A 12,092-nucleotide genomic window follows, 5' to 3' on the forward strand; every position below is an offset into this window, starting at 1 on the left:
GATTTCACAAAGGGAGAGAAATTATTACCTGAACTGGACAAATAGATTTCCTTCATCATACAGATTCTCCAGCCTTTTTTGGAAGTGGTGTATTCTCAAATGAAGCCACATCTACTGGCAAGCCAGGAAAGGGATTGTGAATAAATGTGACTGCCAGAAAGTGAGGAATTTTTTGTAGTTTTGTGAACAGTGTTGCTGCCTAAGCTAAAGCAAAGGTGTGGGAATCTACAAAAATACTATTGGACACTTGAAAAGTACCTCGGGGAGCTTGCCATCCTGAATATTTCAGTATTTATCCTGAGATGTCTCTATTAGAATCTACATCTTTATGTTTTCGTTGAGTATTTTGTTGTGTGGAAAGAACAGAATGGGTGAAATATCTACAAATATAGCACTAGAAAGTTTAATTTCACAATTTCTTGAGGAGCTTTAGGTTCTTTTTCTTTCAAATTACATCACAGAGAAAAGTAATTCCCAACCCAGAAACCCCACATAACCATACCAGAGACACTTCACTAGGTCAATGCACTTTATTATTTCTACTGAGCTAGAGATGTACATGAAGACAACATAGGAGCACACTCCAGATAACCATTTCCTGTCCCTCTTGGAACCAGCCACCCTTTCCCTTCAGGCATTCACCCTCCAAACACATCCAAAATGTGGTAAATGACGTGACCTGTTTGAAGCCACATCCCAGAGCACCGTCTGCGAACTTAGCCCACATTGTTTGCATGGTGTCAGGAGAAGAAGGGAAGAAGGTGGATGATTAAAATTGATAGGATCAACGTTACCGTTCTCAATTTTGAACTGTAAGGATCCATATGGCGAGCGATGTGTCCTACTCTTGGCGTCTTAGAGAATACTCTTTTAGAAGGGTCACTGGAAGTAACCGTGGAGGACATGTTTCTCCTTGATAGTATCATTTATCTCCATAATATCATTTATGTAAGCAGGGATAACTTCTTGAATATCATTTTGCCATCGACAAGTCATAAGGACCTGTCCCTGCCTGTAAGAAGATTCATAGACACAGTCTGTCATTACCACTCCTTCGATTAAATTACAGTACACTCCTTTTATTGATTGCCTGCTCCTGTGACATCTCTTCACCCCATTCTTACAAGACACAAACAGGTTGTTACAGATGTCTTGCAGTTCCTCAAATGATATCTGGAGGAAGAAATGTTCTTTTACACAACGGAATCTGTTGTGGACATTTTTCATCTTTATTTCATCAGTGCAGTAGTTGGAATCAGTTAAGGGTCTTCCCAGATCGATAATGGTGCGCCTTTTGAAAACATCCTTAGGGGTTGGTAGGGTAGGTCCTGTGCTGCGCATTTCCTCCAAATAATCTTCAAATTGCTCTATCTCTTCCGCTGACAACGGAACATATTTGTGCAAGATTTTCAACTGCAGTGGCTGCAGTAGCAGGAGCAGCAGGAGCAGCAGAGTGAGGGGCCGCAGGGTGATCAGAGTCCACATGCTTTCCAGGGGGGACTACGAGAGATAAGGGGATGTGAGCCATTTCCATACTGTGCCCACTTCTATTCCCGTGCTGGGCAACATTCCTTTCTGCCACTTACCGCCGTTCTGAGCTCGAAGACTTTGAGCAGTATTCAAATTGATAATTCAGAATATATTTAACCATTTCTGAAGTATGGACTAAAAAGTAACCTTCCTAGGCCTGTACTCAGTCAGAAGACTGTCGATATGAGAGGAAAAGGTGAAGGAAGGAGGGAGAGAAAAGGAGAGAGAGCAGTGAGCAAACAAGGAAGGATGAGGAAGAGAGAAAAGGAGAGATGGAGGGCAGGAGGGAAGGAGAGAGGAGGTCAAGACAGCAGTGGGGAGAGGGGAGAGAGAGAGAGAGAGACAGACAGATAGACAGACAGGCAGAGAAGAGGCTCCCACCATCCGGAACAAATGCATCTGTTCTCTTCTTAGGAGTTGTGAACTCACACCGTAGAGAGCTGTAAGTGATCCTCCCTCCCCTCCGCCCGCTGCTATGAGGAAAATTCTTCATCTTATGACTTGTCCTCTTGCTCATCTCAGACCATAGACGCCCTGGGAGAAGGGATCAAGCAAGGTACATGGGGTCAGATGAACACCATCTGCTTTTCTTTGTGAGTATGCTTTCAGCACGACCTCCTTGCCTGGAGCTGCTCGGTCCATTTTGTAGCCTCCTCTGCCTGCTGTTACCACTCAGAATGGCTCTGCCACCAAGGGGCATCACTTACCTTGTGGGGGTGTTTTTTTATCCTATTTTTTTCTTCTCTTAGGTAGACTTCATGGTTTCTGCTGTGATCAGGTTTTGCATCCCTAAACTCTCTCCACCCTGTGAGCCTGTCTGCAGAGTTACAGTGACCTCATCAGTACCTCTCCTTACCTCATCAGTAAGGAGATATTTCAGTCCTTACTTTCCTCGCTGTCAGTGCATCTGCCTGTCTATTCACCCCACAGCAGGCTGCACCAAAATCCCCCAGTACTTTATTTATTTATTTATTTATTTATTTATTTATTTATTTATTTATTTTAAGTTTATTTATTTTTGAGAGAGAGAGTGTGAGCAGGGGAGGGGCAGAGAGAAAGGGAGAGTGAGAGAATCCCAAGCAGGCCCCTCACTGCCAGTGCAGAGCCTGATGCAGGGCTCGAATTCACAAACCCTGAGATCAAGACCAGAGCTGAAATCACGACTTGGATGCTTAACCAACTGAGGCATCCAGGCACCCCAATACCCCCCAGTACTTTAAATACACATGAGCAAGTGTCTCTGCAACACAAATGTGTAAAACTGAGATGACTTACATTATTTAAAAAATTGTCCTACCTTAAAAAGAAATGAAAATGTTTAATTTGTTACATACTAATGAAGCACATTATTACTAAGCTTTGTGGTCGTTATGTTAAATAATTATTTTAAAACTTTCCTTGCAAGAGCCTGAACAGTAGTAACATGTGTTACAGGGATTGTGCCCAACTGCTAGATACCAGGGGACATTCTACCCTTTAGTACAAAGTGTCATCTCTCACAGAGAACTCCTGGGCCTATCTATCATTTTCCATTTCTACTCCAAATCTGGCTGTTAATCAATTCTCCAAGGAGACTTCCCAGACAAAGGCAAGTGCTTTAGGTACACTGGAGAACAGGCTTCCAGGCCTACCTGTGCCTGGAGTCTCTTGACCTTGTTCAGTCCTTGTGGTGTCTATGTTTCAGAGAATGGATGCCTCAGGGCTGGGCTGCAGAGATCCTGATATTGGGGGAATTGGCCTCCCCTTAGAGCACAGGAGCTTGGAGTAGAAAGGGAGAAAAACAACTGTGAGCAGCTGAAATAAATACATAAGTAACATGTATAAATAATATTTATTTGTACATAAATAAATATACATACAAATAATAAATAATAATGGCTAACACAACAAGCAATGATGTACAAAGCACTATCTATACATTACCATCTTCATCATCCAAACAGCCTTATGATAGACATGTTGTTTTTTAGTATTGTTTTTGTCTTCATTGTAATCAGCATCTCTTTGTGAAAGGAGGTTGCTTAAAATCTTACATTGGGCCTGGCAAAACCCTGGTTCATGCTCAGGTCACAAGTCTGTCTGACATCTACAATTCGGTTCTTCACTGCTATTCTGTGGCCCTTATCAGTCTAGTTTCCCTTCCTGAGGCTAACCTGTGCTTCCTTCTCTAGGCTGTCTTTGTAACTCTGTCAGAAGAAACTAACAGAAACACAGAGATCACAAAAGTGGCAAGAACCAGGGGCGCCTGAGTGGCTCCGTCAGTTGAGCGTCTGACTCTTGTTCTCAGGTCTTCATCTCAGGGTCGTGAGTTCAAGCCCCACATTGGGCTCTGTGATGGGTGTGGAGCCTACTAAAAAAAAAAAAATAAGTGGGGAGGACTAGAATTGTGTTTGAACCACTGGAGTGCTGTAAGAAATTGGCCCACGTGCTGGCCCACGTGCCATGAAGCCTAGCTGAGCTGCTGCAGGAGAGTTTCCTGGGTTTTCTTACTCCACTGTGGCCTTGGCATAAGAGAAGTCTTCCCTTAAGGCAACCTGAGTGATTCTCCAATACTCATAACCCAGAGACTCTGAGCTACGTGGAGATGGAAACAGGTTGGATCTAACCTTTGTATATGTGAGTAGAAAAAGTCAGAGAATGGAGGAGTTAGAGACAGGCAGATGTTGGGGTGCCTGAATGGCTCACTTGGTTAAGCATCTTACTTCAGCTCAGGTCATGATCTCAAGGTTTGTGAGTTCAAACCCATTATCTGGCTCTTTGCTGTCAGTGCAGAGCCTGCTTCAGATCCTCTGTCTCTCTCTCTGCCCCTCCTACTTGCTCTCTCTCTCAAAAATAAATAAACATTTTTTTTAAAAAGGCAGATGTGGAGGGCACATATGAGAAAGTAGAGAGAACAGGAGGATTGAAGGCAGGAGAGCAGAGAATGGGACTGGAAAGAAAAACTGGCCTGCAGTGGTGACGTGAGACTGGGCAGTCTTGGTGTGGCCATAAGCACGAACCCTTCCTCCCATCCCTGCTTCTACACTCTTATCAGACTCCCCTGGGGAGTCTCTTCAGGAGAGTGAGACCATTGTGAAAGTCCAGGGAGCTTAGCACACATTCCCATAAATGAGAACCTGGAGTGTCTGCGGCATCTTGGGCTGCAGAAAACGGAACAACAGGTTCGTGGAGAGCAGAGTTCAGGCTCCTGCTGAGGACATGCCTCAGGGCCTGCCCAGGATACCTCCTTGACTTTTGTATCCTAAACTTCTTAATTTTTTTATTTATGAATTCAGATTGTAGTTTCATACTTGTCAAAATCCTTTCTGACCCCAAATTATATGCATTTTTGCTTCTATTCTATTGTATTACTTTTATGGATTTTTGAAAAATGTTAAGTCTCTTACCCATCTGGAATTTATTTTGAAGTATAGTGAGAGGTGGGTTTTGTTTTCACATGATTTTTCCATAATCCCAGTACCAATGATTTGGGGTCCCTCATCACTAATTTAAAAGTTAGCTTATATATTAAACAATTCTGTTTCTGAACTATCTGTTGTGTTTTGATGATGGTTTTATCTATTCACTTGCCAGTGATATGCTTTGACTTATTCTAATAAGTCAATATTTCAATAAAATATTTCAATATCTAATAAAGCAACTCACATTCATTCTTCTACCTGTTCAAAAGTTAGTACTGAGACAGAACAGAAAGTAGATTAGTGGTTGCTTGGGGCACAGGGTAGGAATGGGAATTTGCAGTAAATGGGCAAGACAGATAGACAGACAGAGACAGAAACAGAGAACAGAGAACAGACGGATTGAAACATGCTCATGCAATGCTTCTTAAGTTTTTGCCTGGCAACCTCACACAGCAGAACCACCTGGACGCCCTGTGGATTGCAGATTCCCTGGGTTTTGCTCAAACCTCATTAATCAGAACCTCTGTGAATGGGCCCATATATTTGCACTATAAACAAGTTCACAAGGTGAGTCTTAGCCCACTAAGGTTTGAGAAGCACTGCCTTTGTATACATAAAAATGTAATTTATGACATAGAAAACATCCCAAAATAGTGGGGAAGTTTTAGGCCTTTTCAGTAAATGTTTTTGGAAAAAAATTGAGATGAATTGCTTTCACTGTTTGGCTATAGTGAATAATGCTTCTTTGAACATGGGTGTGCACATATCTGATTGAGTCCCACTTTTCCTCTCCGCTTTTAAACGTGCTTGGGAGGGTTAGGGTAACTTATAGGTGTATAGGCAGGGAAGGGCCTGAGAGAGGTTGTCTATCCCGGGCCTTTTCTATTATGCAGGTCTTGAGTCCCTGGTCACAATTTAAAAAAATAAAATAAAAGAGTAAGATGGGTCAAAGTCTCCCCAGGGAGACAAATACATATTTCAGAGAGATTATTAGGTTGTATTTTAAAAGTAAATCATTTTTAAAATGCAAGACTTTTAACAGATCTTACAATAAGGCATCAAAGGATTATGATTGTGTAATAGTTATATAGCTTCAATCACAAAAGGAAAAATTAAAATTGTATCTTACAAATTGGTAACAGTTACAATACCTCATAAACTCAATGCTGGCGAGTGAGATAAGGTGGGCAATCACTCATTTGTGATCACAGTGAAAAAGTTGGCAAATATAATAAAAAGCTTTGAAAACCTGATAATATCCCCCCACTTGTAATAGCTAAGATTCTAAGCAGCAATAGTTTATATAGAAATATGGACAGTAAGCTTTACTTAATAAAGACAAAAATTTGAAATTTGAAAACATAAATATCCAAAAATTTGAGGAAAGGTTAAATTGAGTCTGATATGTTCATAAATATGGTAAAAACAATAATAACCACTGTAGTAAAAGCTAATATTTGAGATAGCATTCTGTAGTCAGAGAATTATATATTATAGAATAGATTGTTTTCCAGAATTTACAAATAAATTAACCAATGAAAATTTAAAAATATGAAATATATTTAATATTATAGTAGTAGGATTATCTGGTCACAAGTGATAGAAGTACCAAACAAATTAACTTAAACACAAGAGGAACTATATTGACTCACAGAAAACAAGTCCAAGAGGCACAGCAGGATGAAGAAATTAAATCTTTCACTGCACTCTTATTTTCTCTCTCTTCCACCACTGTTTTCTATGCTAACTTCATTCTCATGCAGGGTCTCTCAATGTAATGGCAGAGAAAATCATTGTTACCTTTATAGCCTATATTTAAGGTCACAGTAGGAAGTGTCATCCTCTCCCACTTTCATCCAATATAGAAAATAACTTTACCGATTGGCCTTGTTTCTGTCACATGCGTAAATCCAGGATTGTGAGGTCTTCTGATTGGTCAACCTGTAACACATGTCCTCCTCGGGGAAGTAAAGGCAAAACCACACCATTAAAATTCCAGCAGAATTCCAGTTGCTGACCAAAGGAAGGGTTGTTACCTACAAAACAAGAAAGGGATGGAGACCAGTGGCAAATGTCCATAACAAATGGCTGGGGAAAAAATAAAACATTGAACTATATCTACAACATGATCCCAATTAATGGAAATATAGATTATGTGGTGGGGGCGGAGGAACCAAAACAAAACCTCAATAACCTGTTATTTCTGAATGGTTGATTTCTTATTGTTGTCTTTAAAGCTATCTATTTTTCAAATTTAAAATAAGTTAGTTCTAAGAAATGTCACTTACGAAATGGATTTTTAAGATCTGGTTTTGGACGTGTTCTTAAATATGAAGTGCCAATTTCTCAGACTGCCACATTTGATATCAGTTAACTTCCACTTTTGCTCAGTAGCAGGAAGAGTCAGTTCCTTAGTTTGAGTGGTTAAGCAAAGATAAAAACTCAGTCTTTAGAGTTAGACTTACCTTTATGAGTAAATCCCAGAATATCTCTTCGTTGAATTCCATAAGAAAAATCTAGGTTTTAGCTAACCTCAAATTTAGACTCTGTTTAAACATTTTGAGGCAATATTTATGCTTCTGACCTTTACACCCCTAGCCAAACTGAGAATGGTGTCAGGTTGAGAAAATCTAGAGAAAAATGTGATTTTTGTAGGTCCTAAGAGGATCAGTGACTTCCCTGAAATGCACATCTTTTGTTCAAGACATTTACTAGGGCCCAGGCCCTGGTAAAGACCTGAATATTTGAGCTCACAGAGACAGAATACAGAAAGGAACTGACTCTTCCTGATGCAAAAGTGGAAGTTAACTGATATCAAATGCGGCAGTTTGAGATACTGGCACTTCATATTTAAGAACATGTGTCCAAAACCAGATCTTAATAGATGTACGCAAAATAAGAGTTACCAATAATTGAAAATCAATCTTCAGAGCACAAATATAGAGTAATTTTGACATCTTATATTGCAAAAATGGAGTCAAGCCAGCTCCGGGATGACAAAAATCTCTTTGTATTTGTTTGCAGTTTCCTGCAAGTTTATATTTATGCATGCCTTAATTACCTTTTTTATTGTATGATTCTATATAAAAAAATTTTTTTTGAGGTTTGTTACATTGTTATCTGCTATTTTTTTTTCTGTAATGTCAGTGTGAGTTTAGCAGGTACAGACTAAGATATCGCCACTGATATGGCTTGATCTCATAATTTGGTCCTTCTCAGTGATCAGAAATAACAGGAAAATAGAAGCATAGAATATATTAGGATAGAATATTTCATAGATTTTGCCAGGGAAAAGGAAAATAAAGCCCAGTGAGACAGTGGGTTCTATATCAAGAAAAAATAGGGGAACCTGTCTGGCTCAGTCAGTGGAGCATGTGACTCTTGACCTTGGGGTTATGGGTTTGAGCCCTGCATTGGGTGTAGAGATTATAAGAAAGAAAGAAAGAAAGAAAGAAAGAAAGAAAGAAAGAAAGAAAGAAAGAAAGAAAGAAAGAAAGAAAGAAAGAAAGAAAAAAAAACAGATTTCAGTGTTCACACCCACCCACCCATACGCACACAAACACATTCCTCCATGTATGATGGACTAGAGGTCAAAGTAATATTTTTAAAACAACATTAAGGATATTATAATGATACAAGTATATATAGTAGAATATTTTTCACAATTTTGGAGCTAGTGAAGGATGTCTTTCTTAAACCAAACAAGAGCACAGCCACAAAGAAAATTATTGAATTATTGAAAAGCTTGATTACACATGCATAGACTGAATTACATACCTGTATACATGAGTACAAAGAAAATCTGACCCCAAAACAAATAACATGACAATGATCTCTAATAGCAGAAGACACCAAAAAAATAAACTTCAAAAACCAGCAACAGCTTGGGAAAAAAAATGCTTTGGGGGTGCCTGGGTGGGTCTGGTTAAGTGTCCAACTTCAGCTCAGGTCATGATCTCACAGTTGGTTACTGGGTTCCAGCCCCACGTTGGGCTCTGTGCTGACAGCTCAGAGCCTGGAGCCTGCTTCAGATTCTGTCTTTCCATCTCTCCCTTTGCTCATCCCCTGCTAGTGCTCTGTCTCTCTCTCTGCCTCTCAAAAATAGATAAAAAATGTTCAAAAAAATTTTTAAGTGCTTTGAAAATGTGATCAGTGTGAAAGTGCTTCTCAAACTCAGGTGTAAGAAAAGTATGAATTTCTTTTCTCAATCCATTGTATCTGCACCAAAACCCTAGCTCTTAAGGGTGGCAGCACAATTTACCTCTGTTACAATTTTAGGTGTCTTCTGCCTTTCTTACATAGTTAGGAAAATCAAAGTATCTGCATTTGCCCTAGTAAAACAGAAAGTTACAGTTTTGTACATGAGTGTTGATCATCATAGTTTCATAGTTCCTCTTTCTGTTATCATCATAGTTTCTCTTTCTGTTATCAATTGTCTTAATATGGAACATAGGGTTGTTTTTTCCTCCCCTTTTAAACAACTAACATTTTTGAAACTTAACACAAAAGCCATTGATATCCCTTTGAGCTACCAAAGAATTTGGTAAAGAATTTCTTGTGCTGTAAAGAATTTCTCTCTTTCCCAATATTCTACAGCAGTAAAAGCAAAATGCTCATCTATGCCTTCACAAAGTATTCTTATTTCCTATGAGATCTTCATCAAACTCCTATATTTCTTAGCTTTTGCATCATTAACTCATTATGAGTGCAACTCTGCCATGATAGATTTACCTCCTCACTAGAAAAGCAAGGAGAGGTGGTTTATCTCCAAAAATTTTAAGGAGCCTGTTTAGACAAAAACACTTTAAACTTTTTTTTTTTTTTTAAGATTTTATTTTCAAGCAATCTCCACACCCAACGTGGGGCCCAAACCTACAAACCTGAGATTAAGAGTTGCAGGATCTACCGACTGAGCCAGCCAGGCTCCCCTAGACTTGGTTTTATTTATTTATTTTAATTTTAATTTTAATTTTTTTTAATGTTTATTTATTTTTGATAGAGACAGAGCACAAGTGTTGGAGGGGGCAGAGAGAGATGGAAATGGAAACCGAAGCAGGCTCCAGGCTCTGAGCTGTCAGCACAGAGCCCAACGCAGGACTAGAACTCACCAGCCATGAGATCATGACCTGAGCCGAAGTCAGATGGTTAACTGACTGAGTGACCCAGGCACCCCTAATTTTTGTGGTTTTTTTAACATACAGGTTTTTAAATTTTTTTTTAATTTATTAACTTAGAGAGAGAGACAGAGAGAGTGAGAGGGAGAGGAGCAGAGAGAGAGGGAAAGACAGAATCCCAAACCAACTCCACGCTGTCAGCACAGAGTCCAACATGGGGCTTGAACTCGTGAACCATGAGATCATGACCTGAGCTAAAACCAAGAATCAGACACTTAACTGACTGAGCCACCCAGACACCCCCAGATTTGGTTTTAAAATGAAAGCATACATAAGGATGAATATAATCTTCTAGTCAAGATGGAGTAACACGGACCTGATTTACCCTCCCACCTGAAACAATTTTTAAAACTGATAAAATGCTGGAAAAATTAGTTTCAAGACACTAACATGAGACAACCAAACACACTGATCTTTGAGATACAGGAAACTAACAAGGTGAGTCCTACAATTTGCCTGGCTTACTGCCTGGAGAGAGATTTCAGGCACAAGTGAAGGGTTGGCAAACAGGAGGAGCCTGAAAACTACAGGAGATGAGGAGGAGGAATTGAGGAAACAAGGAGGCCAAGAAACTTGAGTCCACAGGACACAGTACTAGAAAGGAGAGCACTGCCTTGAACAGAAACGTGGAGATCTGCACAGGGTTTCTCTCAAGTATGCAGCAGAGTACTGTTTATCATGAGTGTGGGAGAAAACCACCTGAGGCTGGGGAAAGAATTATCTAAAAGGATCAGAGAAGATAGTGCCTAACCCCACTAACCAGGCTGGAAAAAGTCAAGATGCATGGGATATTAGGTAGAGTACTCAGGAAGGTCTTGCCTCAGTAATGGGCAATAATTAGCCTTAGGCTGCAACTGCTCTGCACCTGCCTAACAAATCAAAAGGATCGAGTGGTTCCGAATAGCTTATGTGCATCCCAGAAAATAGTTCAAGAAAATTTATAGGAATGCAAAATTATCCTTACCTGGTAAACCAACAAGGTAAAATTCACAACATCTGGCATCCAATCAAAAATAACTAAGCCTGGGGGCACCTGGGTGACTCAGTCGGTTAGGCGTCCGACTCCTGGTTTCCGCTCAGGTCATGATCTCACAGTTCATGGGATTGAGCCCTGAGTCAGGCTCCATGCTGATGGAATAGACCCTGCTTGGGATTCTCTCTCCCTCTCTCTCTCTCTGCCCCTTCCCCACTCACACACACTGTCTATCTCTCAAAATAAATAAATAAAAACTTTTAGAAAATTACTAAAAAAGGAAGCAGATAAACAAAAACCATACTGAGGAGAATAATCATTCAATTGCATTTGGCCATAAGAAGGCATAGAATAAAGACATTAAAACTGTTATTATAAGGGCGGCTGGGTGGCTCAGTTAGTTAAGCATCTGAGTCTTGATTTCGGCTCAGGTCATGACCTGATGGTTCACAGGTTTGAGCCCCTGTGTTGGGCTCTGTGCTGACAGCTCAGAGCCTGGAGTCTGCTTTGGATTCTGTGTCTCCCACTCTTTTTGCCCCTCCCCTCCTCATGCTTTGTCTCTCAAAAAATAAATAAACATTAAAAAATTTTTTTTAATTATTATTATAACTGGATTTCTTATGTGCAAAAAATTAAGTAGATTCATAGACAATAGAAAAAAACAAATCAAACTTTGAAACTTTTAAAGATAAAAACTAAAATGTGTGAGATGAAAAGTACACTGGATGAGATTAATGGCAGATTAGATATTGCAGAACAAAGATTAGTGAATCTGAAGGTTATAGAAATGATCCAAATGAAACATCAAACAAGAAAACAAAGAGTGAAAAGAGCATCAGCAAGCTGTAGAATTAATTCAAGTGACTTCAGATGAGTAATTAGAGTCTTTGAAAAGGAGAAGCAGGGGGATAGAAAAAAAAATTAGAAGCAGTAATAGCCAAACACTTTCAAAAGTTGATGGAAAGTATAAATTCACAAATCAAAAAAAAGCTCAATGAACTCCAAGCACAAAAC

General features: G+C 39.6%; 1 protein-coding gene across 4 annotated transcripts in view; it reads right to left on the reverse strand.

Annotated features, from left to right (window-relative positions):
• Positions 1 to 515: 515 nt before the first annotated feature.
• The window catches only part of RNASE9 (ribonuclease A family member 9 (inactive)), a 55,120-nt gene continuing 43,543 nt past the window's right edge, over positions 516 to 12,092 (reverse strand). Inside the window, exons 1-4 of one of the 4 annotated variants that reach the window (XM_053889233.1) lie at positions 7,220 to 7,279; positions 6,732 to 6,967; positions 3,162 to 3,288; positions 516 to 1,500 (exon numbers count right to left, since the gene is read on the reverse strand). In XM_053889233.1, coding sequence (XP_053745208.1) covers positions 880 to 1,485 — 606 coding nt within the window. In that variant the 5' untranslated portion in view covers positions 1,486 to 1,500; positions 3,162 to 3,288; positions 6,732 to 6,967; positions 7,220 to 7,279 and the 3' untranslated portion in view covers positions 516 to 879. Of the gene's footprint in view, positions 1,501 to 3,161; positions 3,289 to 6,731; positions 6,968 to 7,219; positions 7,280 to 12,092 lie in introns of those variants that run through there. The other 3 variants (XM_053889232.1, XM_053889234.1, XM_053889235.1) reach the window with 3 other exon arrangements.

This window comes from Panthera pardus, unplaced genomic scaffold (genome assembly GCF_024362965.1).
Source record: "Panthera pardus isolate Hobbes unplaced genomic scaffold, ASM2436296v1 HiC_scaffold_24, whole genome shotgun sequence".
NCBI lineage: Eukaryota > Metazoa > Chordata > Mammalia > Carnivora > Felidae > Panthera > Panthera pardus.